Consider the following 24,702-nt stretch of genomic DNA (forward strand, 5'->3'; position numbering starts at 1 on the left):
GAAATAGCTTGAATGTGAAGTTTTAGTACAACTTCCAGCTTCAGAACTGGTGAGGACAAGAGGAAAAGTGAACAAGGAAGAGAGGAAAGAAGGATGAGTGAGACAAGCAATAGCAATGACAGAATTTCAGAGAGCTGCAGGAACAGAGGGCTTCCATCTCCAGAGAGCATTTTATCTGCAGCCTCTTGTCCACTGCAGGAGAGGTGACAAAGCACAAGTGACAGATACCTGCCCAGACAAATAAAAACCATGCTCAGTAAGCAGCAGATTCCTACATTTCAGCTCTTTGTTGTTACTGAAAAGGAGAGAAGGGAACCTAAGAAAGTGCCTAAGAATTGTTGTGTGGGATAGCTTTGAAACACACAATATAGAATGTGAGTGACTGTTGTAGGTTTGCATGCCCAGGAAAATGTACATTAAAAACATGACTTATTTTCAGAGAACAGTGAGTTTCACATTAGTCAGAAAACTAAAAAAAGAGAAAAGATTTCCAGTATTCCAAATTATTACTCATCTCAGCATTGATGAGAGCATAGGAAGTCATCTCAAGAAAGATCTGTGATCAGTGATGCTACAAAACGACAACAGGGAATGCCTGAAGTGAGGCTGAAAAGTTGTTCCACAGTCAAAGGCTCTACAAACCCAATAGTTTACTGCACAACTGTAATCCTTTTAGAGACAGCAGAAAACCCTTCTGAACAGGGGGAAACCCAAGCACAAGCAGTTAAACTTACTGCACTGAGTTGAGTGTAAGTCTAATGAAGAAACAGTTTTGCCTTTCTGAAGAAAGAAATTCTAGGAGCAAATATTTCTTCAGATGTAAAGGGCACATCATGCTGAATGGTACCAACACAATCGGGTTTGAGACCAAGCCTAAGGTCTGTAAGAAACATAGAATTTCCATGTCATTTAGAGGTAGCACTTATTCACATCTGAGTTGGAAACTATTTCCAGTTGCCTGTGGAGATTGTAATTTCCATGTTACTATTTTCCAACACTCAAATTCAAATTCCAGGAGAAATGGAAAGTATCAAAACAAAAAACATTATTTTTAACAGCCAAATTATACACACTGGAATAGGTTGGATGCCCCATCCCCGGTGGCATCCACTGCCAGGCTGGATATGGCTCTGGGCAGCCTGGTCTGGTGGTTGACAGCCCTGCACATAGCAGTGGGTTGGAATTGGATGATCATTGTGGTCCTTTTCAACCCAGGCCATTCTATGATTCTGTAGTACATCAGCAGTCCATTGCTGACATATCACTGATTACATTAAAAAATAATAATAAAAAAATATATTTTTTTTTTTTTTAAAAAGAGGGAAAAGTTAAGGTGCCTTTGGCAGAAGTTAAGCCTTCTTCCTACTCCTATTTCAGGCAAGCATTTGCTTTGTAAGAATGCTACATAAATACAACATCATGCAGTACTGCTTCTTTTTAAAACCATTTAAACAAGAGCTCATAACACAAGCCATGCTTAGCCCCAACTGCTCAGCTGTATGAAAGTCACTCAGATGTTCACATCACTGTACAATACATTTGGTGGTGGGATTTTTTAGGGCTTGTTTGTGAATGGCTGCATATTTGGAAAGAGATTAAAATACGGCATACCTGACATACCTGAGCAAGTGCCAGAGACAAAAAACAAACCCTGCACTGCAACCTCCCCAGGGAAATCTTTGTTCATTTTAATACTTGTTCCATCAGCTGTCTCCATGAATGACAAGGTTTTATCTCTAATGTGAATGGCTTTGAAGGCTACTTGCGTTATCCATTCTTCAGCAGCTGCTGCTGAAACCGCAGGGTTGCAGACTTATAATTAAATCCAGCTGCCACAACTGTGAGCTCAGTTATATCGAAGGGAGCAGCAGTGCTGAGTGGTTGCTGGCAAGATTTTTCCTCTGTTTCTAGACAATGTAATCAACTCTTTTGCCTCTTTTAGATGAAACAAACATTGGCACTGAAAAATGATGTTAAATGACTGTAAAATTGTATTTATTTACAAAAATTCTATTGCAGTCATTAAAACCAAGAAAAGAAAACAAGGTGGATGATTGCTCAGGACAGATAGATCTTCCCTTGAAAGCACTGGTAGGACACGCAAGGACAGGACACAAAACAGAAGGAGTTTCCTGAAGGGTACGTATTAACTGACCTACTCTTTTAAGTCTTAAAAAACACAGGCTGTAGAATACAGCAAATATCCATATCCAGTTTGAGGGATTGCAGACTGAACCACAGGGTTTCCTTTGAGGACAAGATCATCTCCAAAGTCCAGTGTCCATGTCTTACATCACTTATAGGTAGTTCAGTCTTGAATGAATAGCTGCAGATGTACTTTCAGAGGTATAGCTTGGTTGTAGTTTCTTTGTTTGTTCAGGGATTTTTCTTTAAGTCAAATTGTTTGTATTCATGTGTCAGCAAAAAAAGTTAGCTACCTAAATTTGACTTTCTCATTCACAGTCCTTTAAGTGCTGCTCAGGGAGGTCTCTGCTTTTGTGAAGAAGTGCCTGAAAGCTTCTAAAAAAACACTGGGCAGAAATAATAGCAATTGGCAGGAACACTTCAGAACAAGATCACCAAAGTAGTAAGTAAAACATTAATTTGAGCTTTGTTTGTGGGGAGTTACAAATTGTACCTTTTTGGAAACATGCAGCAGCCCAGTCATTCCTGAGAACTGGTGAGAAAGCCCAACAGATGCTGAAATAAGGGTGAATTTGCTCTCAGGTGGTTATTCTTAGGTTCATTTACTTTTGACATCTGTTTGCTGTTCCCTCCTGCCTGCCACTCCGCACTAATGGCCGCAAAGCCCAAGCACGTCAGCAAGATGGGCTGATTATTACATCCTGTCATACCTAGGTGGGAGCCAGTTGTGATTTTGCTTTTACCATTCCCATTTTAAAATGACAAAGCTTTTATCTCTCTAAGCTTTTTTTAGTGGCCTCTTTAAAGGTTCCTATCTTCCCAATGCAGAAAGGTGTTCCCAAAGACTGCAAAGATGAAGGTGAGATGCATGCAAAGAGAGAAGTGAATGCAGGGAAAGGGCAAAGAAGGAGAACTAGAAAGGTTGGAGAAAGCCATGCTTTTGCTTTTTAAATCCTTTATGAGGTTCTGCTCGCAACTGGAATTAAATCTCTGAATCAACAGTTATCTGTCAATTGAACAGATAATGTCACTTTATCTTGCCCATAACTCTTCCTTGAGAGATTACGGATAGCTTGGACCTTCTGTGGCATTTTGTGCACTAAATTTGTCTTTTAAAAGCATTTGCACAGAAGAACTTTTGACTCATTTCTCTCTTTTATTTCTAGTCAGCTCTGGCATTTTATATTTAGGTCCAACTTAACCTCTGTAAGAATTTGTGACTACATATGCATATAGTTTATCATCCAAACCACAATCTGTTTTAAGTATCAGGCCATCTATCAGTTACCAGAAGAGAAAAGACAGATTAGAGAACAGGATGTTAACACAGGACCAAAAACAGAAGGCATTTACTCACTGTCATCAGACAACTTCCTATGAATCTACATGTAGGAGCCAACATTGTACATTAGAGATGGATCTTAAAAATGGGGAAAAAAAAATTAAAGTGGTATTTTCTTTCCTATTTGATAATATTAAAAAGCTAATATGAGGTTTGTATGTACCATATTAAGGCTTAAGTTTAAAAGAAAAAAAATATATAAGAAGTACAAATTGGATCCAGAGATTTTCAAGACAATTAGGTCAGTGATGAGCTGGAGGTCTCCAGCTCTTCACCAAGAGGAAAATCTGTTCAAAGCTTAAGTCAGAAGACTTCATGTCTCAAATGTCATTCAAGTTGGTAAATTAATTAGGGACTGAAAAAACAAGACTGGTAGGAAAAACACTAAGGCAAAATGAGATCAATTACTCCTAAGTAGCATAGGATATAGCAGGAAAAACAATCAATTCAGTTCACTAACTATAAATAGCTGCTCTGATTAATATACTAATTTTAAACACCAAAGGTATGTCAGCATACTTTCTGTTGCTAATACTTTAACTACATAAAACTGCCTGCAGCATATAGTTTTTAATGCTGTGCTTGTTCAAATTTGCACTAATAAAGCATAAATTAAAAGTGTGCAGTAGAAAAAGCCAAACTGCATCCACCATTTTCCCCGCACAGAAAAGCATTCTGAAATACTTAAACATATGTAGCTAACACTGCTTCTCACACCATTAAGTAAGAGTGACCACGTTAAGAGCCAAGCTCATACGACATCACAAGGCAAGAGCTGCCTCTGCCTGGACTGCTGCATGGCTCCAGTGAGAAACTGAGCATCCCCATCCTTCAGTTCCACTCAACTCCTTCCCTAGAAGGATTCTAAATTACCTCCACACAAGTAAAGGCAGCAAAGCACCAACAAAAGTGATTTCCTTGTGCTGCTCCTCTCCCCTATGCTAACACAGGGCAAAGGAAGTTCTAAGGTCTACCATGAACATGTGATGAAACACCTTGCTAGCTGTGACTGTGTTTTAATAACAATCATATTTTTAAAAATTCACTACTTTTGGAGCCTACATCTGCCTTGTAATGAACAGCACTGCATAAGCACACAAAGAATTAATCCAACCTCAAAACCAGAAACATGATCTTGTTTTCTTCTGGGAAACATGAAATCTAAAGGCATCACTGTGGGCAGCTTTAGGTTTGACTTCTACCTTTTTAAGGGATTTCAAAAAAAAGCAAAATGAATAGTACCATCTTATGGATATATATACACTGTGCTGTAAAGCTTATCCAGGTCTTCAGTCTCACAGAAGAAAATATACATTTCTCCAAGGGACAAGTATTATGCAAGAAGAACATTCATCATGTAACTCCTAGAGACATTTGCTAGAGAAATAGAAAAGGACACATTCACAATGAAAGAGCATTCTTCAGTTGCAAGAAGATCCATCGGGTTTTATACCACTTAATTCAATATTTGTTAACAAACATTTTTGCTTTAAATAGTTCTGTAATGCAAACTCTTATCCACCCACAGTAGGAGGTGCTCACAGTTGTTTACTAGAATCTTTATACAGTTCAATACCTTAATAGTGTGTGACCAAAGTTAAGGAATAGATTGACAGCTAGTCAATGAACTGATAAATGTCCATCACATAAGCATTTCATTTTAGCTAACCATGCTCTAGATGTTCTGCCTTTATATACACATTCCAATGCTATTATCTCATGCTTAATTACTTGGGTCTCAAAGCACTTTACAAAGAAATGAACTATTATTATCAGCACTTCACATACAAAGAAACTGAGGGACAGCGGTATAATTTGCCAAAGTTATTGGATTCATATCCAAGGTCAGTGACAGGTGGAAAACAGTTCTTATCTCACACATCAGGCAAGCACTGCATTCATAGACCACACTGCTTCCCAAGCATGTCATATTTAGCAATTTACATTAGCTAGCGTAAAAGAAGTTTCCCCTGCATTACAGCAATTACTGCAATGTAAAATCGAAGCATCTGTACTTTGAGTCAGTAAGACACTGGAGTATTCCATCTTTGCATTCAGCCTTTCTCCAGTGATTAAGACAGAAAACCTCATTCTCTGAGGAGCCTGCCTTGGTTCTTCCATGCCTATTTTTAAGCATCATCTGAAAATACTCATCTTCTCAGAGATGCCAGCTTTGGTCACCTTGTTTGTCACAATAGCTTTTTGCAAAGTCTTTGTAATGGAAGACTTTTGCTTTGGTCAAACCAACAAAGCCTATTCCTTTATTTTGTGCATTAATGTCAGAGGAGGAGGAACTTCATCAAAGAGCAGTAAACCTTTTGTCATCAGATCTTGGTTTAAGAGTCAAAACCAATCCTTAATTTTTTGCATTGGGCATTTTTATTCATACGAGGAGGGAAGATTATTCCTGTTTGTAGAATTTGGAATGCTCTCTCTGGCTGCATATCCAAGAACAGCTTCCAAGGCTGAATTAAACAAGCTAAATCAAATTAACTCACTTCTAAGTCCAGCTCAGGTAGCTGAAATTACCAGGACAACTAGCAAATAACAATGAAACGAGCACTGAGGCAGATTTAATTCTTGGCACTGGGTTTTGTTAATTATTATTACAGGTCTTACGTCCCTTTTTCTGGGCTCAACAGAAATGAGAATCTCAACTTCTGAACAAGTCAAAAAAAAAAATATATAAGTTTATATTGTAATTGATATAAGTCTATTATTACAAGACAAATTGCAACAGACAAAGAGAGAGACAGCTCAATCTGTTACTGAATCCTTGTAATGGCTATATGAAGAGCTCAACCATTTCACTCATAAATCTTCCTACTAAGTTTTTATTGCTGCTTGTGTGGATAAAATAATAAAACTTGGAGGTGTACAAGAGATGCAGTAATGCATCTCTTCTAGTCACAATTACATGGAGTTTGTTACAGGAATCATAACCTTCTCAGCATCTAATCAGAAATAATGTTGTGCTACAGGCTGCTAAAACACCCCAAGAAGTCATTAGATTTGATTGTGACAATTGTGAATAATCACCTCTGCTTCACATTGCCATAATGCACAGGGCCATCGTCAGTCATTCCCAACGATCTGCCACAAACTTTCTGTGGGACAGACCATGCAGAGCACATAACAGCTGGATCTCCAGGAAGATGATGTACTTAATAACAAACTTAGGTGCAAACACGAAACACAGAGGAGAACAGATTAGAAAGATCTTGAAATATGTTTCCATTAGTTTGTGTGGGTGTTTTTTGTTGATGTTTTTGTAAAGAGGCACTAATTTTAAATAACTTTTTTTTTCTTTTAATTTTCAATAACCTTGTCTCTGTGGAACATATTGCCAAACATGGTGATCATGAAGGACACATGCATATGCCAAACTTTCGAATCAGCTGTCAATGCTGAACAACGGAAGCAGAAAGCAGATGAGCAGAGGGGGCTGGAGGGAGGAATATAATAGATGGGACACACACAACAACTCAGAACATAACTGAATGAGGGTGTTATGAGTTGCTAATGGGTCCTCACTGTGAGGACACTGAGAGGAGGCCATAGCACCAATAGCGGTCAATACCAGGGTTATCAGAAAGGATGCTATAATGAAACACCATTGCAATTAACATTATCTAGATCATATTCAAAAACTGTAAGCTATAGTCTGACACTCATTTGTGCCACTGAATCCTCAGAGCCAAAGCTTTTGGTAGAAGAGATCACCTTTTCCTTCCTACACTTAACACGTAGGACAACTATTTTTCAGTAAAATTGCACATGTAGGAGGGAAGATAGAGGGGATTTAACGACCATTTAAAAAACAATGTACTACAGTTAAGTAACACAGTCACATTAAACTCAGGCTATCTAAAATGGCAGTGCTCCAACGTCAGGCAGGAAAATAAAATTCCCTCAGAAAAAGCCCAGATGCTAAGGCTGCTCGCTCCACAAACATTTTCTTTAGTTTTGTTTGCAACAAATATGATACGAGCCTCACAATCATCTGACTGGAGATGCCTGCAATGGTTAAAAAGCCTTACACTCTAAATTACCTTGCTTTTGTTAGGCAGGTGAAACGTCCATGATGTTCTTTCAGAAGAGAGGTTTTTCCCTTCAGAATTTAATTTATAAACTCACTCCTGCCAGGCTGCGATAGCAGCTACTTTATAAAGCTGAAAATGATGACTGCTGAAATTCCATTCAAACCTTCGGAATCAATAGAAAGCAGACAAGCCACCAAGATAAAGTTCCACCCGATTGCAAAGAGCGAGGACTGCAGGATGCCTCACTTTGTTTCTGCAGTGTCCGCAGTCACCAACCTGTGAAATAGAGACTGCACAATCTCATTTCAGGCTGAAAATCTGATCTCTGCTATCCACGTGCTACAACCACATAATCTGCTGTTGGAAGTGCTCAAATGTTGTAGGTATTTCCAGACAACAGAAGGAAGACTCAAAAGTCTAGTGAGGACAGTTCAGAATCTGCTGAGAAATACTGCATTTGGTTAAAGCTTCTTATATGTGCTCCATAGAGATTCCAATCCTGCTTACCTTGAAGCAGCAGCTCTACAATAGCAAAGCAATCTCCATTGGTGCCACACCAAGCTACATGTAAACTCTGGTATTTCTTCCCTGCCCATACAGAGAACCACAGCAGCATCACTGCTTGGGTCTGTTTAGCTGAAGTAACACTGCCTGCAGGCAGAGGTTGGCATCCTGCAGTCTGGTGTCAGAAGATTCATTCTGAAGGGCTCTGCACTCTATTCAAATGTTTGCTTACAAATAAATATGTGCTCTCTATGATCAGGCTCCAGAAAACACAAACCTGTTGCAACATTTGCTGACTCTCCAAGATGGCTGAAAGAAAATAACCACCAGTCTGATACAAAAGAAACCCTTTATCCCAATCACAACAGCCAGCAATAACAAGGTATTTCTGTTTATAATAAGTGTTCCTCTATATGCATTTTACTCAAACACAAAGCAACACTCTTCATCACAGATGCACTTGCAATAGTTGACATTTGACTCACCATACTGGCAGCGAGGACCCTGAAACCCTGCAGGACACTGGCACACGTGAGGTCCTTCTTCAGAACACTTCCCTCCATTGAAGCAAGTGTTGTCAGCACACAGCACTAGTACAAACAGAACAAAACAGAGCAGGTTTTGTTTGTTTTGTGCCAAGGATTCTCCAGAATTACCTCTTCTTGTCATAGTCTGCTACAACAGGAATGTCCAAATAAAATGAAATTTGTTTAAAGTCAGAATGCAGGTATATGTATATATTTATAATGGTGACAGGATTCAGTTTGATTTTAATAAAAATAAGTCTAGAGCAACACAATTTCACCTGAAGACACTTCAAAGGTAGAAAACAATTTCATTGGACTCAAAGTATGTTGAAGGACTGAAGGGATGAACTGCTGAAGGGTAAATGCAGCAGTGGGCAGGCAACATCAGGGTATAGAAGATGTTATGTTTGAGGAAATGAAGGTATTTTCCCTTTCTTTTGACTTAGAATATTATTCACTTAGAACAGGTTAAATCCCACCTCCTTGAGACAAATTTACTGAGAGTATCAAATATGAAAGAATACTTCGGCTACCTTTGTGCCTTAAGGAATCTCAAACAAGTCTTAACTGCTCTTTCAGAAGAAAATAATTCTGTGCTGCCACCATCAGTGCTCAAATATGTCACAATCCTTTATGCCAGAGACTAATATACAGATTGTGAACATGCCTTTGACTTCTTACAACAGAAGAAGTGCACACTAAACATGCAGATTCATACTGATGTTAATAGGCTCTCAGGTGGCTGGATTTTTTTTGTTGTTGTTTTAAGGAATAAAGAGGGGAAAAAAACCACAAAAGCAAACTATGAATGCAGTCTGCAAGTTGGTACAAAGATTAAAAATACATAGGAACAGATGCTTGCTTTTAAACAGAAAACAACCACTGGTGAAAGAGTAGCAAAACTAAACAGCGAGTGGATTGTTGTCTTCTACTGATATCTTGTTAGCAGTGGATAAAGTGCTTTCCAATCATCTAAACTTAATTCCACACTTTAGGAGAATACCCAATCATGCTTAAAAATTACTGATAGAAACAGGTTCTCATCAGTTGGAGAACCTCAGGGTGGAAAGTTAACTGCTGCTTCTTCTCCATTTATAGATTACCTCTGTATAATTATAATTCCCAGTAACAAATAGCAAGAAAAATCTTTCTAGAAAGAAGATGCAGAAAGGCCCAAGGATATGATCTCTCCAGTCATTGTTCTGTCACGGTTTTGCTATCAACTTACTATGCAAGCAGCCAGGTTCGCTGTTGTGTTGAGCCCACCCAGGGCAGCACTTATAGACTGTCTGGTGCTCCATCCTGTACACCTGCTTGTACACGGTGTAGTAACCAGACCTTCAAAGAGAATCAGTTCAAGAGAACAAGTCAGCTTATTCACATCTCATCAGTAGCAAAGTACCAAACTGTGATTTAAACCTAAGTCAAGAAGGCCATGACACAGCCAAAACACACAAGTCACATTCTCCACCCAGTAACAGACTTAAGGTCTCAACAGGATGTGATATGTCCATAACCAAGTTACATATTTCCCCAGGAGATTACGCAGACTGAGCTCTCAAAGTACAAAGAAACTGCTTTCAAATGTCAGTAGCAGAATTCATTTATATCACTAATTACCTCCTCTCGTATCCCATGCACCACCTCCTCCCTGCGCAGCCCTGTTTCCACATCTTCACCATGCGGCTGAAGGCCTGAACACATGGCTGTTGGTGTCCCACCAACACCAGCTCCAACATGGGGCAGACATTTGGCCTTTGAGGGAAAAAGAAAGGAAAAAAAGCTTTTCATTCTCTCCAATGCAATATCTGAAAATCTGGGAAGAACATACATAAAGCTGTGCCACCTGCAACAGTTAAGAGTTTGAAACACTACTAAAAATACTGTGGATCTGTGACTTTTTTCCACCTTGAACCGATCACAAGAGCACAGCACCCATCAACACCTGACAAATCAGCCCAGGGAATTCAGCCTGGCAAGTGTCACAGACCTGAACAGAGCCAAGATTTCATTACTGTATTGGTTGCGTAAGCCATGAGCAGGAACACAATCCTGGTAGCAATTTTTGCACAGGAGTTAGCCTCTGAACAGCTAGGCCAGCAAAATGTGATTGTACCTTGTTCCCAGAAAATGAGACTTGAAGTGCCTGAGTAGGATGTGACGGACGACTCAGCACTCTTTGCTGTCTGAAGATAACAATGGTCTTTCAGATGAGGCTCTGCTAACAAAGGATGGTGCCTCATAAGCAAAAAAGCTGATGGCTGAGGTGAGGGAGCCTGAAAGGCGCTTGAGGCCATCCATATGCCTGTGCTGGAAGTAATGGGAGCTCCTTATGGAGCACACAGCAGCTACTATCAAGCTGACAAACTAGGGTGGGAACAGTAACTGACCTCTGCAGAGCAGCTACCAGATAGCCAGACTGAGCATAAATAATAGAAACAGATGCTGCCTATAGAGAACAGCATGTAAACTGAACAAAACTTACAATGAAATTCAGGCTGCACAACTCAATGGGAGCTGCTCCATTGATTCAAGTGCAGATAAGATGTATCTAAACAATTGTTGTGGGAAAAGGGCATTCCATAAGAGCCCCTCTCTACTATCGGTCTCCTCAGGGAAGCATATGAGATTTTAAGAGAAAGCATAGTTGTTCCTTACTGATGATTCCAAAAACAGCAAGAGCAAAATAAAAGTGTTGCTCTGTAGGATGGTATGTCATCCTCATCCTGCTACCTAGCTCTGGTTACAAAAGGACCAAGGGTTTTGCAGAGATGCTGTCAGCCTTGCTCTAATTCTATTCCTGAAATAAATTGGAAAGATCTGAACAACAGAAAATAGTTCTGCATAGAACATACAAAGTCCAACTGAAACTACAAAGCACTTTTTGGTGACTTTCAATACAGTAGTCTCGAATAGCAAAACTGAAATAAAGCTATTTCTGGAATAGCATGCAGACTGCTAATGTAGTAATTAAACTCCATCAGAACAGTGAGCTCTAGCCACCGAGCCTTTACAAATGTAAACCTTGATGATTAAAACAGAGAGACAAAACCATGAACTTTGTATATCTATTCTCATTTAGCATTTGTAAACATGCAGCAGGTGTGCCACACAGCTAAAAGGGCAGTTCTCCCAGAAACATCAGCCTGACCAGGGGTCTCTAAAATTAAGAATACACGCTGTTAACCAACAAAGGCATGAATGTGAGGTTGCAATAGAATGGATAGAAAGCAGCTTGTTTTCACCATTAATGCAATAAATAATAATATTTCTAGCCCAATGGCTGCTGGGCAGTTAGAATTACCACTAGCTACACTGGATATTGGCAATATCTCTTTCAGGATTTACAGGGCTTTTTTTTGTTGTTTTTTAACCTCAGGGGCCCAAAGTATTTTGCAGCCTCCTTATGTCTGAACACCACACAATGAAGCCTTTCTAATGAGAAGTAGATCTTTCATCTGCAGGTCTTCAGGTAGCTTACCAACATCATTAAATTAAGCCTGTGCAGAACAGGAAAATCCTATAAGCAGGGTCATTTTTACCAATGAGTTAAATACTTGGAAAAAGCTTCCTGCCTAGATCAAAGCCACTCTACAAAAATAGTAGGTGCATCAGCTGTGACTTCGGTTACCAAAAGAAGAGGAAGGAGCAGCCACTGGCTCATCTAATCAGCACTGGTTTTATTTGTTTTACCTTCAATAAAACAGACCAAGATTTGGTTGCCAAATCATAATCTATATCATTCTAATGCATACCCTGCCAATTTCTCTACAAGGAGGTCTACTAGAACTATGGCATACCTAAGGCAAGCAACATGACAACTGAAAAACTGGGCACCACAATTGAATCATTCCTGCCCTCCCCATTTTAGTACTGCTGGATGGTATCTCCCCAACTGGCATGAATAGCAGCAACCCATGCACGGCTATTGGAGAAGTCTCAACACTAAGGGGCCTACAGTCACACAAAGCACCTCAAATGAGAAAGCCAAGCAGGTCTCTGAAAGGTGCTGCTGATGGAAAACAAAAAGTAAAAGAAACAAACAAAACCAAATAGTTCCAGACAGAACAACCAGGGCATAGTTGTGGATGTGATTTCCATTATGAAATCTGAAGTAGCTGCAAATCTCCATTACCCTAAATGACACTTTCAGTGAACCAACACACAATCTGTAATGTGACCATTCAAACAGACATCTTAAGAACTACCATGTTTCAGATTTTTCCAAAATGAAAACATCACAATCTCCATCTCTTAAGCAACTGTTCTGCAGAATGTAATATATGCCTCCACACCACTGAGGAGCTCCCTGGAGACCACAGCTGCAGCGATCAACCACAGCACACCAGACAATTCACACCAGAACACAGAAAGATCCATCAGCCCCCAGGGGATCTCCCCCAGCTTTTAAAAGTACTTTTTAGTCCTCTTCTTCACAGGAGACAAAATTCTAGTCAGCTCTGGGAATGGAAGCACATGGCTCTGCTGCTGACTAAGAGCAGTGAGTTTGGTGACATGGAATTAAGGCACATCACTTTCCCCACATCCCATCCCTAAGGTCCTTGGGGGAAGGTTTCTGTGGGTGGACTGCATCATCCCTGGATGGCTCCCTCAGATCCCTTCTTCATTGCCCCATGTATTTCTTCCTCCATGGAGAGACTGCAGTTAGATATCTGCTAGACTGCTCCATGCTTCCTATTCCTTGAGCCAGCCAACACTGCAAAGCCAGGCAGAAGGCAGTAGCAGCGTAGTTTCAGACTACCTCAAATTCCTCCCCAAACCACCCTTGCTCTGTTTCCATGTCACCTCCACTACTCAACAGCCCATGTGTGCCAGCTATTCCTTCCTCTCACATTACCTCAGCACTTAATGTATTTAACTTAAGTTCAAAGCAATTGTTCTCAGCCCATTCTTAGCACAGTCTGCTGTTTGTTTCACATCCAAAGCAGCTCTTTGTATGCCCAAAATCTTGCCTGCTTTCTTTTTCCATTACGTCAGTTGGTCTAATAAAACCCTTGCCTTACTTAGCAACCATGTCTCACTTAGCAGGCTTTTTTAAATGACTCTCCCTCTAGTGAATAGAACATCATGTACTGATAATTCATGCATATCTCCTTTTATTAGAATTGCCTAAAAATTTGCAGATAAAGGTACATTCATCTGCACCGCTCTTCCATAAATAAAAGAACGAAGCTGACAATTGTTGTAATGACAGCCTGAGCCCATCCTATAAATTCCTCTCGTGTGCTGTTGCCACGTGTTCAGGAATGACTGTATTGACTTCTATGATACAGTTAATAAGAATGAACAGCACTAGCAGAATAAAGAAAGGCAGCAGCATAAAGTCATATGCTTATTAAGATTTATTCAAAGCAAGCCATTCCCCCAACATGCCCTTGGGTAACATAAAGGCAAATATTGAAACCTCTGCTACATTGCAATTCAGTTGCAGTAGCTGCATAACATGGAGCACTTTGCTGACAAAACCAGGGGGTAACACTTGTCCTCCCCTCAAACACAGCTCCCAGCTCACAACACATGAGGTTCAGACCTCTGTCCCACTATTCTTTGATACATAAACAAGCAGGCTGTTTCTGGGGGAAAAAAAAACAAGTATTATACAAAGCACAGTTGTGCGCTAAGGCTCTCTACTCAGTAGGTCCCATCTAAAACTAAAATGAAGCTCAAGTTGATGTACCAGGTACATTTAGACAAGGACAACTCCACTTTCAGAGCTCCACTTTTACTCTTGCGCCTTTCGTATCCAGAACCTATTTCTGAATGGGAATTTAAGTGTTAAAATAAACCAAACATGAATCTACTATGCTCTATGATTTGGTTGATACACCAATCCCTTAAAACCTTTATACACCAGTGCTCTCTGTTAGCCAAGACTAACACAAAGACTATTATTAGCTCCTCAGTCTGAGTCGAGGAAAAACCAGAAAGCTCTCACTTAATATTTGAATTAAGAGTCTACCCTTTAAACAAAGGAACCCTACACACAGCTCAGGACTTAAGATTCCAATGAACAGATAATTGGACCAACGTGAAGCAAGAGCAGCCTCGGCTGATCATATGGCTGCAATGTCTATGAGCCACTGCACAACAGGAAAAGATCAGAGATAATTAAAAGCATCTCCAGAAGGAACAGAATTCATTCTTGCGTTTACATTTTGAAAGGGAACATACATGCCTGTAGAAAAACACAGTCAAAATAATCAACCATGTAGAGGTCTGTGAAGTAGAAATACTGCTGGCCTGGCTCAAGGCTCTCCTGAACTTAAGTTATTGAGGCTGAAGCAAAGTACACACACACCCTTCTCTCGTGCCTTTCACTGGCTGTTTTCAGGCTCTTTGAACCCCAGCAGCATCTCCAACGAGCTCCACAGTGAAAGACCCATAGGGTTTCCATAAGTCATGGCAGAGGATGGATGACAGAAGCACCATATTTACCATTTCCAAAGTGACTTACACTGGTTTTGTTCCTGCCCATCATTCTGGCAGACAGAGAAGGATATTACAGCAGTTATTTTTGCACGATATCACCCAACCATAAGCAATCTCATATAGCAATAGATTGGTTCTTTTGATGAAGTACAACATTGTTTTCATTTTATAAGAGCAGTTAGCAGCACAGCCCGCCTGCTCCTGGGAGCATGGAGGCAGCTTTCTGTACACTGCTGGCATACATGGTCCAGAGGGGGAAGTAGGGCTGAAAAGAAGGGAAGACAAGTGAGCACATGAGAGCCAGAAAGGGAACAGCTCCCCCATTCCAGAAGGTACACTGCCTTCATGACAGTTTTAGTCTGCACAGCAGAACCCTAACGCCTGGATCTTTAAGAAAATAAGCCTTTCATTCTTATCAATCCACCTTCAATCCTGCCTCAACTTAAAAATCAGGAAGCTGAAGCTAGATCAGTTTAAAGGCAGTGAGAGAGCAAACAGACATTAAGATATCCCTAAAGGTTTCTTTCAACAATGCAATTAAGTCAAAATATTAATATGAAGCAAAAAAATGTTGCAGGTCTTTCCACAGAGACCGAGTGAATGACACCACCTTTACACTAAAGCAGAAGGCTGTTAACATCTTCCTACATGCAAGATGTTGTAGACTGCATGTCCTCAGCTGAAGAATTTGCAAACTGAGCACAAGCACCAGCAGCTTCTTCTCTGAGAGTGCTCCAGAAGGACCCTTGCAGAAGCGTGCTGTGCTCCAGAAGAGAACAGCTCAGCACTGCAACACTGTATGCAAACAGGATATTGATTAGGGTTTGCTATAAGGAGCTTCTCAAGTGGAAAAAAGTAATTTCTGCATTTGGACAAAATTTAAGTTAGGAAGTGAACCATGAAAAAAAAAAAAAAAAAAAAAAAAAAGGCCTAAAGAGCAAGTTAAAAATATTTATAAGGATCTATTTTGTATATGGAGATATTCTGGTTAAGAGCAACCATAATTCACAAAGACTGGAATGACAGAAAAGACTTTCTTCCTTTTAAAATCTGCCATACACTCTTCTTTCCACCCTTCAACTATTTTAAGGCTCATTTCCCCACATTTCTCAGACAAAATTAATCAGCACTACCAGAGACAATTAGGGCATCCTGCTCCCCTGACCGCTAATCAATCCCTGCTCTCTACTGATCCTGTATCAATATTTGTGATGTTTATGTGCCCTCTGGGATATAGATCGGGAACGCCAGGCTCATTTAGATTAGGTCTCATTATCACTGCTGTTCTCGGGATCTGTGGATGCAGGTCTGCCACAGAAGACTCTTAACCCCACGGGTTACTAATGCACCACTGCGTCTTATTCACATCCTCTCTTTGATTAGATGGAGCAGCTAAATAACACAAGAGTTCCTCCAGCCTTTGTGCACTGCATCTAGATGCAAAGCAAATCAATATGAGATGATTAATTACACACTCAACTACTATAACAACAATAAGATTTTTTAGTTCCTACTGCTATCAGGCTGTAGCATCTGTCCTTCAGCTTCTACTTAACTATCCTCCTCCTTCCCCTAGGGTAGAATAATCTGTTTTGTTTAGCAAGAAATGTAGAAGATAAACATGTACACGCTGATCATTCAACAGTGATTTGCCCAGTCACTTTTCTTGCATCTTTAATCCAGGAGTTATTTATTTTAAATTGAACCAAGTACTCCCAGCAACACCCAGTTTCACACTTTCTGCTACTTTCTGGCTGGCTTATACAGGACTAGGTAAGGCTTCAGGGGAGGGGATGGCAAATGTAGCATCATCACTTCAGCATGCAACTCTGATAAACTCCAAATACCCACCTCCATTCACATGCAGGGAATCTGAGTACATTGCTGTATGTACTGCATCCAAAACAGCAGGTTATCCCACAGCAAGGTTGGAGTGAGGCTTAATGTAAAGAGCTTGCTACCCAAGTAGGAAATAATTGGCAAGATGATCTGTTAGCATCTCTTTAACCCCTCTGGTGTTCTTTACAGTTGGCTTTTGTGTTAGCTGCCTTCTGCATACCTCCACACACCTCTCAGCTGGGGCTATTTTTAAACAAGAGAATGGAAAGGACAGCATCCTGGAGCTGCACTGAGAAGCCCTTCCAGCAGCAGAGTGCCTTCCAGGCAGCTCAAGGATCCAGTTCCAGAGTAACAACAAACCATGAGGAAAGTCAGATAGGAGAAGGCTAACAAATAGTTTGCATATACACACCACTAAGACAGAGCGAGCAATTGCCCAGAAGTCAGCTGTAAGAGGAAGGCGTGAAGCAGCAGCAGGCACTTCTGGATGAAATTTCACTTTAAATACACCCAGGCTCAATTATCATTCCACTGCAGAAGAGTGAATAATAAAAGTAACCCCAGCAAGTCTGCCAGGTACGCACGCTCAAGTTTCTCTTGGCAAGAAAGCACAGGAGGATCTCATGCTAAAATATTAAAATGAAAACCACTGAAAAATATCACACTACTTGAGCCAGAAGGAGAAAAAGCTCAGTTTTGTTTACAGCAAACGCTGCATGGCTTGACATTGAAACCAGTGAAGCCAGCGGAAAGCATCACTGTTGTTTGTCAAACAGCAAAACGGCTTGGACTCTGCCATCTCCTTCATGGTGGATGCCAGATTTTTTAACTAAACTACTTTTCCTCAAAGCTCACTTCCAAAGTAATGTGTAATACACGCAGGAAAACTTCAATTCTTACGTGTTGATATCTTGAGCAGTAAAATACCCCATTTCTTCAGTCCTCTACAAAACTTCAGGTTGATACCACTGGTGCAGGATTGCCACCAAGCAGTTTTGGTAGAGCTAAATGTTCAGTGAATTCTAGCCATACACAGCCAACAGAAATGGGGTAACAAACAGACACATACATGAGTGTCCTACTGCTCAGCAGTAATAAGCAAGAAAACAGCATTTGTATCTTTCACAGTGGAAACTTACACTCAAGTTATAAGTACCCCACAGACTCCTGGTGCTGTTTCCAAACAGAAAGGGCACAGATCCTTGTCTTGTGAGGAACACAGTTATGAGATAAGTGCATGCATGTGGAATCCTTTTGCAATTGATGCATCTGTCAAGCAGGCAGAGCATTAGCAGCAACACAGAGGCAGAATCACAGACTGGTTTGAAGGGTTGAAGTGTATGGAAACTCACTGCCTATACAGGAATAGCCTCACCAAAAAAGACTAGGCACAAAATACATAAACATATTGTAATTTGAGATGCATTTTCTGTTATAAAATCATAAGGATCACCACAAGAAGATGGCTTCTCAGCCACAGCCTGAGCTACTGGGATACATTTTCCAAGTTAAAAAGCACGGTATGGGCACAATGTTGTCTGCTGCCCAAAAGCTGCTGTTGATTCACTGAAGGAAGGAGGCATGTTACTTCCACTAAGGAACCCAAAAAAAGGGAACTCCAGCACTCAGATTCCTTTGACTCTCCTCTTTCAAATGCATGGATTGAATGCTAATCCACAGGTCAATGGCACCAAAAAAATAAATAAATGATAAAAAATACAACTGCATGTACAGCTCAGCTTATTGAACCAATACAGCTGAAAGCATGCACTGTAAAGGCAAGAAATGCTTCAGTGCACTCCCAGAACCATTAATGCTGAGTTTCAAACCAAGAGCAGCATGGTACCCAAAGCAAAAAGAGCAAGACTGCGTGTGCTCAGTACACAATCTTCAAAAGCTTTGATTCAGCAATAATGAAAGGAAATTTCTCCTCAGAAATAAATTAAAAGCAATGCATTTTAGAGAGAACATAAGCAATAACAGGCTTGGATTTCAGAAGGAGGAAATCCATTAACTGTGTTCAAAGAGGGAAGGTATTTAATTGGTGAGTAACATGATTTTACAATATGGGCTGTTAACTCTCTGAGAGCCAAAGCATCATTTCCAATGCCAAGGTTCTGCTGAAGAGTCAGACCAGGTTTTCCACTAACATGACTGATGTGTGCATAAATACCTGAGTTGTGTCAACATTTCAGAATGACACTTAATTAAACCTGAAGAAGTGCTGACAAGTTCTCTCTTCCTTAGGGTGTGTTTTTGAAGAGTAGCTTAAACCCAAATCCCATTGGGAGTAAGAGGAAGGAGTGGCTTCTTTGCCTTCAACTTACAGGTTTACGGCACATACTGTGTGCACATAGAATAGCCTGGGTTGAAAAGGACCTCAAAGATCATCCAGTTCCAACCTCCTGCTATGTACAACGTTGCCAGCCACCAGACAGGGCTGCCCAGAGCCACATCCAGCCTGGCCTTGAATGCCTGCAGGGATGGGGCATCCACAGCCTCCTTTGGCAACCTGTTCTAGTGCATTGCCACCCTCTGGGTCAAAAGCTTCCTCCCGATATCCAATCTAGACCTCCCCTGTCTCAGTTTAAAACCATTCCCTCCTGTCCTATCACTACCCACCCTCACAGTCATGAATACATACATGTATATATAAGTTATTGCAATTATTGGTAGCAAGTTTCTAGATCTCTTTATGAAAGCAGGAATTCATGTAACCAGGAAATACTTTTACAGTCAATCAGCTCAGCTCCCTCTTACAAAAATACAGCATCTTCAAGCTATCAGATTTTATGACCACATATTTCCATTATTTTATGGCTATGCCAGAGTTTAGATAGAAGTATCTTGATCTCATTTTTCTCCTGAAGAATAAAGTGTTATAAATAAGGAACAGAACTTCAGCAGGATGATGCTCACCCACTTCCTTTAATCTTCCTGTCAATGAATATACCAGGGCACAGAAAGAGACCCCTTTGCTATCTGTTTAAAACAAAAACAAAACAACACTGAACTCCAAGTCTATTTTCCTCCAGAAATCCTTCTGAAAAGAGGCTTTACAGGCCAACTCTTTGTGAACATGGTTCTGTTAGGGAGCCGACCAGCATGAGCTCGATCTGCTGGCAGCACACTGTAGTGCAGCAGCTAGAATGGCAGCACGAGGATTGTTTTGTTCGTCATGACATTCATATTCACAAAGATGAGAAATTCTTCAATATTTATTTTCTTTCCTAGCAACCGCTACTGGATACTGGAGAGTGATAGCAGGATTAAAAACCACCATTTTGGGAGCAGAAGATTTTCCATTACAGAAGCAGAAGGGAAATGTACCACACTGCTTATTGCAGCTCCCAAACATGTCAAGCCCCAGAAATCATCTCTCACCAACTGCAAATGGGCTTTGCTGAAGCTCAAAGACCCAACATACTGCCTAAATAGGCTGAGACAGTGTCTCACCAAGACATGACTACACAGCCTTCTTCCATATCACCTAGAGAGTCTTGTGACAAAATTCCAGGCAAAGATCTATCACCATATACCTTACGGAAGCACTCACAATGCTTTGCTATAGCTGAACAAACCACATGTCGCTTCAAATATATTAAATTTCAGTGCAAATAATGATTAGGATCTAAATGTACCTTCTTGTATGGAAGCGCCCTGTACACCACTAGTTACAGTGAAATGCATTCAAGTCAACAGTGCAGACTTCAACTTTTTAGTTACATCTACTTGCCTGAAATAATTAAGGATTGCAGTTTGCATTACTCTGAAACAGTGTCCACAACCAGCAGTGGACATACTCAATACCTTTGCTACACATTCACCTTTACAGATGATTGGCAGTGGTAAACTGTCCCATGCAGATACAAAACTGAATACTACAGTTCACTTCTGGGGAGTGATTTATCTTAAGGAGCCTGTGTGGAATTAAAGAAGGCTGAAAACTGTTTCTAAGCCAGGAATCCAGCTCTAAAGTCAGGTGTTCCTTGAGGTGCAATCAAAGTGACTTGCCTATGGGGTAGCATGACAATATGCAGCTGCAACATCTGAGGATTTTTAAAATGGAATAAAATGGTTTTAATTAAAGACTGTGATGAAATCCTATTAAACCAAAGCAGACCCCTCATGTGTCATCCCAGGCCACAGAGCACAGCACTGGGCTTAGCGTGGAAGATAAACTGCACTTCATGACTTTTGCAAAGCAGCTCTCACTTATGTGCCAGCTGGGAGCAGAAGGAACCATTCCCTGAGGCACATCTCAGTTCCTGCAAAGAAAGATTCCAGATAGTGCACGAAGTGAGGCTCTTGGCATTCACCTTGTAACCACTCCTTCCTCCTGCTCTGTCCTGTGTGGATAACTATGGGGAAGCATATATACTTTTAAAACATACAGTGAATACTACTTCTTCTGACAGCAGCTTAAACCTTCTGGTCTTAGTTCTCATTCCTGCCCCAGCCCTCCTGTTTCCTGTTAGGCAGAATCCTGAATGTAAGCTCAGTGTTGCACAGCTGCACATCACCAACTTCAATGTCATGATGTGCTTCAATTTTTAACCACTGAGCTTACAGCAGCAGATGGAACTGTTAACGATAAGCTTTTTGAGATTCCTCATTTCAGGGTCTAAATGCTATGTTTTTTAGCGTAAATGTGTATTTGGACCCTGGTTGTTCTTTAAGTTCTAATATAAGATCATCAAGGGCTAATTGTCTGGAAACACAGTTGATGGAGTTAGTCATTCCATGATCTGTTCTGCATTATATCTCCTCAGGGGGCTTGGAAGCAGAAAAGCCAACATCCACACAGACCCCATGCGTTTCTAGCTAGGAGCAAAACCTCAAGTTAGCAGCAAAACAAGAACAATATCTTACATACCCTCAGCCTCACAGGATCTCGGTCAAAAAGGCAGCAAATGCTAAGGAAGAAAGCATCCAGCACAAAACGTGCCAAGGGATACATTTGTTGTACTTATCCCATTGACCACAGATTATCAATGCCAAAAGAACAAAACTGAAACAGCAGAAAAGGTGACTGATGGCAGTGCAAGCCGGGCAAGCAACGACTTCTTGTATTTCCGAGCGCACCAATGTCGCTAAGCAGGGCAAAGGGAGAGGGGAGGAATACTTAACACCTGCTCCGACTCAACAAGAGCAATGCAAATTAGAGTGATTTCAGGGATAGCCCACCTGTATTAGAGCGGGGGGGAAGGGAGAGGAGCGCGTGTTTTCCTGCACAGCTGCTCCCAATGACTCTGGCACACTGGCAGTTAGTCTCGTGTGATGCCACTCCCAGCAGGAATTGTTCGGGGGCAACTCACAGCTGGCACCAGCTCCAGCATCAGAAGTTCTGGATCGCCATTATTACTGATGGAGCAACCACAGCTCTGTCTGGGCTGACGGTGCCCTTCTAGGAGAAGAATTGCTTATAAAAAGAGAAAGAAGCCTCAAAGAAACACTAAGCGCTCCACAAAGCGCAGTGCTTCAGTAGATTAACCTGACTTCTCTTATACACCGTGGCCCTACAAAATGGAGTAAGGTTTACCATTAGTCTGCTAGGGGCCATTTACGTGTACTGGCCTGATATTGCCTGGGAATACATTGCACGACAGACTCAGACATTTCACTTTTGTGACGCGAGAAGTAATGAGAAGGAAACCAAACAGCAAGCCGTGAATTCTGCGAGAGTGGGATGGAGTTGAATGGAGCACAAAGTACATAAATAGGAGAAGGAACAAAGAGGGAAGGGATGGAGGTAGGAACACCTCAGGACCGCTCTCACAGCGCTTGGGGGTGGGGAGCACGGAGCGTCCGCGATCTCCTAACAATGCAGGGGAGCTCTGCAGGGGGAAACTCTCCACACAAAGCACGCAACAGTTTCCAGCCATCACACTTACACTTACAACGAGCAAAAACTTCATCCGTGAGATTCCGCGCACGTTTCAGGCTGTCCTACTAAAGAATTTGTCCGGAAAGATAAGCGTTTCGCCTCACATTCCGCAACAAAGGGCTCTCACCGCCGAGAACACCTCAGAAACTTGCTCAGGGAGGGCCGGTCCGCGCCGCGAGCCGTGCTTGCAGCTCTTTGTGTCCGTGCACCACCAACTGCCTCGGGCCGCCGCTGCTACGGCTCTCAGCTCCGCCTGCACGCGGTCCGTGCGCCCGTGCCGCTCCCGGGCTGCTTTGAGGTTTGCTCCTCTGCTTTTGCTGCGCTTCCAGCACCGCAGGTAGCGCTCCCGCAGCCCTCGCGCGCAGCAGACCCGCGCGCGGCTCAGCGCTGCCACCCAGCAGCGTCGGGAAGAAGAAAACCTCAACCCCGAGAGCATCACCGGAGAGCTCCTGCTCTCCACCCGAACTTTCTGCCCCCGAGCCCTCAAACAAAGCACTCTCCCCTCCCAGCCCACACTCACATGCCCCGCTGCAGTCTCGAGTCCTCCGCTTTGCTCACGCGGACCGCCAGCGCCCAGCCCAGCCCGAGGCACAGCCACACCGCTCCCATCGCGCACGGCTCCAAGCCCCTCTCAGCAGCAGCCGCCCACCACCCTCCAAACCCTATAAAGGGGCGGTGAGGCCCGGCCCACAGCCCGCCCCTCACCGGGGCTGGGAGCGGAGAGACCCCGGCGAGGAATCCTCGCGGACCCCTTGCGCTCATACAGCTCATATGCTCACTTACCCCTTCGGCTTCTCGCTGAGGAGCTCAGAGATCCCTGCCCCCATTATCTCGCTTGAAGTTGCCCCCAATTAACTCCTGTGGCGGAGAGATGCGAGGGGATTTCTCCTCCACAGCAAGGAGACATACAGCCCTTCCCTGACCTTAGAATTGTAACCTAAGATCCGCACCGCACGGCTGAGCCCTCCCCTCCCCTCCCCTCCTCTCCCTGCATCTGGAGCAGTTGGAGCTCTGCAGGACTCTTGGTCGGGCTAATCTCATTACCTCCCACAGAGCACATCGTTTTCTAATCACTTTATTTCTTAAAGCCCGGGAAATCTTTCTTCATAAAATAATAGACCTTCATTATGTCAAGGCTGAGTGTTAATTATGTCCCGAGTCGTCATCCCTATTTGGACCACTTTCAGGATTGTGTCATGGCCAAATAGCAAAATATCTGATTGCCCAGCCATGGTCTCTCCAGGAAAGGTAAATTAGTATTAAATTTTTGTTCTATCTTAAGGAACTCAACTATAAACCAACAAGAAATATTCAGTATTTCAAACCTGCGTGTGATGGCTCCAGATGATGCACAGTTATTAAGAATAGTGGAAAGGTAGCGTGCAAATTGGGTCTACCGAAGTGCAGAGTTCCCATTGCCTTCCTTGGTGAAGGCCACTTAGTGGATGAAACCTTTGCATGGGGGCATGGAGTGGAATACAGCTGAGTTCTGAGGATGGGGTGGTTTACAGCCCCTTGTAATCAGCACAGGACAGCATGGAGGCCTTGCTTTAGGAAATGACACTGACATTATCCCGCACTGAAATGCAAACCCAGTTTGCTCAATGTGCCCTTCTTCAAATATTATATAATGTTTTATTCTCAGCTGTGTTTTAATTGAGAACATCTAGCAGGGCTGTTGACTTTAATGGGACGATTCACATGAGTAAGAGTTGCAGGGAAGCGGCATTTGTGAAGGCAGCTTCAAAAGCCCATTGGGATAATTGATCTGACTGTGCCCGAGTCAGTTAAATCTTCAGGCCTGATACAGACAATGCAGACATGAAAGCAGACTCATTTATTCCAGTTCTTACAGTGGGAGCAGCAGGAAATGTCAGGAAAAAAGGGTGCTGGGTACAGAATTACTGACTACTTCACATCACACGGCCCTGCCAGGACCAACCAGATGCAATCAGTCATGAAACT

General features: G+C 42.0%; 1 protein-coding gene across 3 annotated transcripts in view; it reads right to left on the reverse strand.

The window, feature by feature from the left end:
* The window catches only part of LOC140255954 (uncharacterized), a 189,560-nt gene extending 166,177 nt beyond the window's left edge, over positions 1-23,383 (reverse strand). For all 3 annotated transcript variants that reach the window (XR_011904619.1, XM_072343997.1, XM_072343998.1), the window contains exons 1-4: positions 23,258-23,383; positions 10,182-10,316; positions 9,790-9,899; positions 8,520-8,624 (exon numbers count right to left, since the gene is read on the reverse strand). Coding sequence is in view for 2 of the 3 variants with exons in the window: in XM_072343997.1 (XP_072200098.1) it covers positions 8,520-8,624; positions 9,790-9,899; positions 10,182-10,316; positions 23,258-23,346 (439 nt within the window). In the remaining variant the exon portion in view is untranslated. The remainder of the gene's footprint in view (positions 1-8,519; positions 8,625-9,789; positions 9,900-10,181; positions 10,317-23,257) is intronic.
* Positions 23,384-24,702: the final 1,319 nt, after the last annotated feature.

Source organism: Excalfactoria chinensis, chromosome 9 (assembly GCF_039878825.1).
Source record: "Excalfactoria chinensis isolate bCotChi1 chromosome 9, bCotChi1.hap2, whole genome shotgun sequence".
NCBI classification, from domain to species: Eukaryota; Metazoa; Chordata; class Aves; order Galliformes; family Phasianidae; genus Excalfactoria; species Excalfactoria chinensis.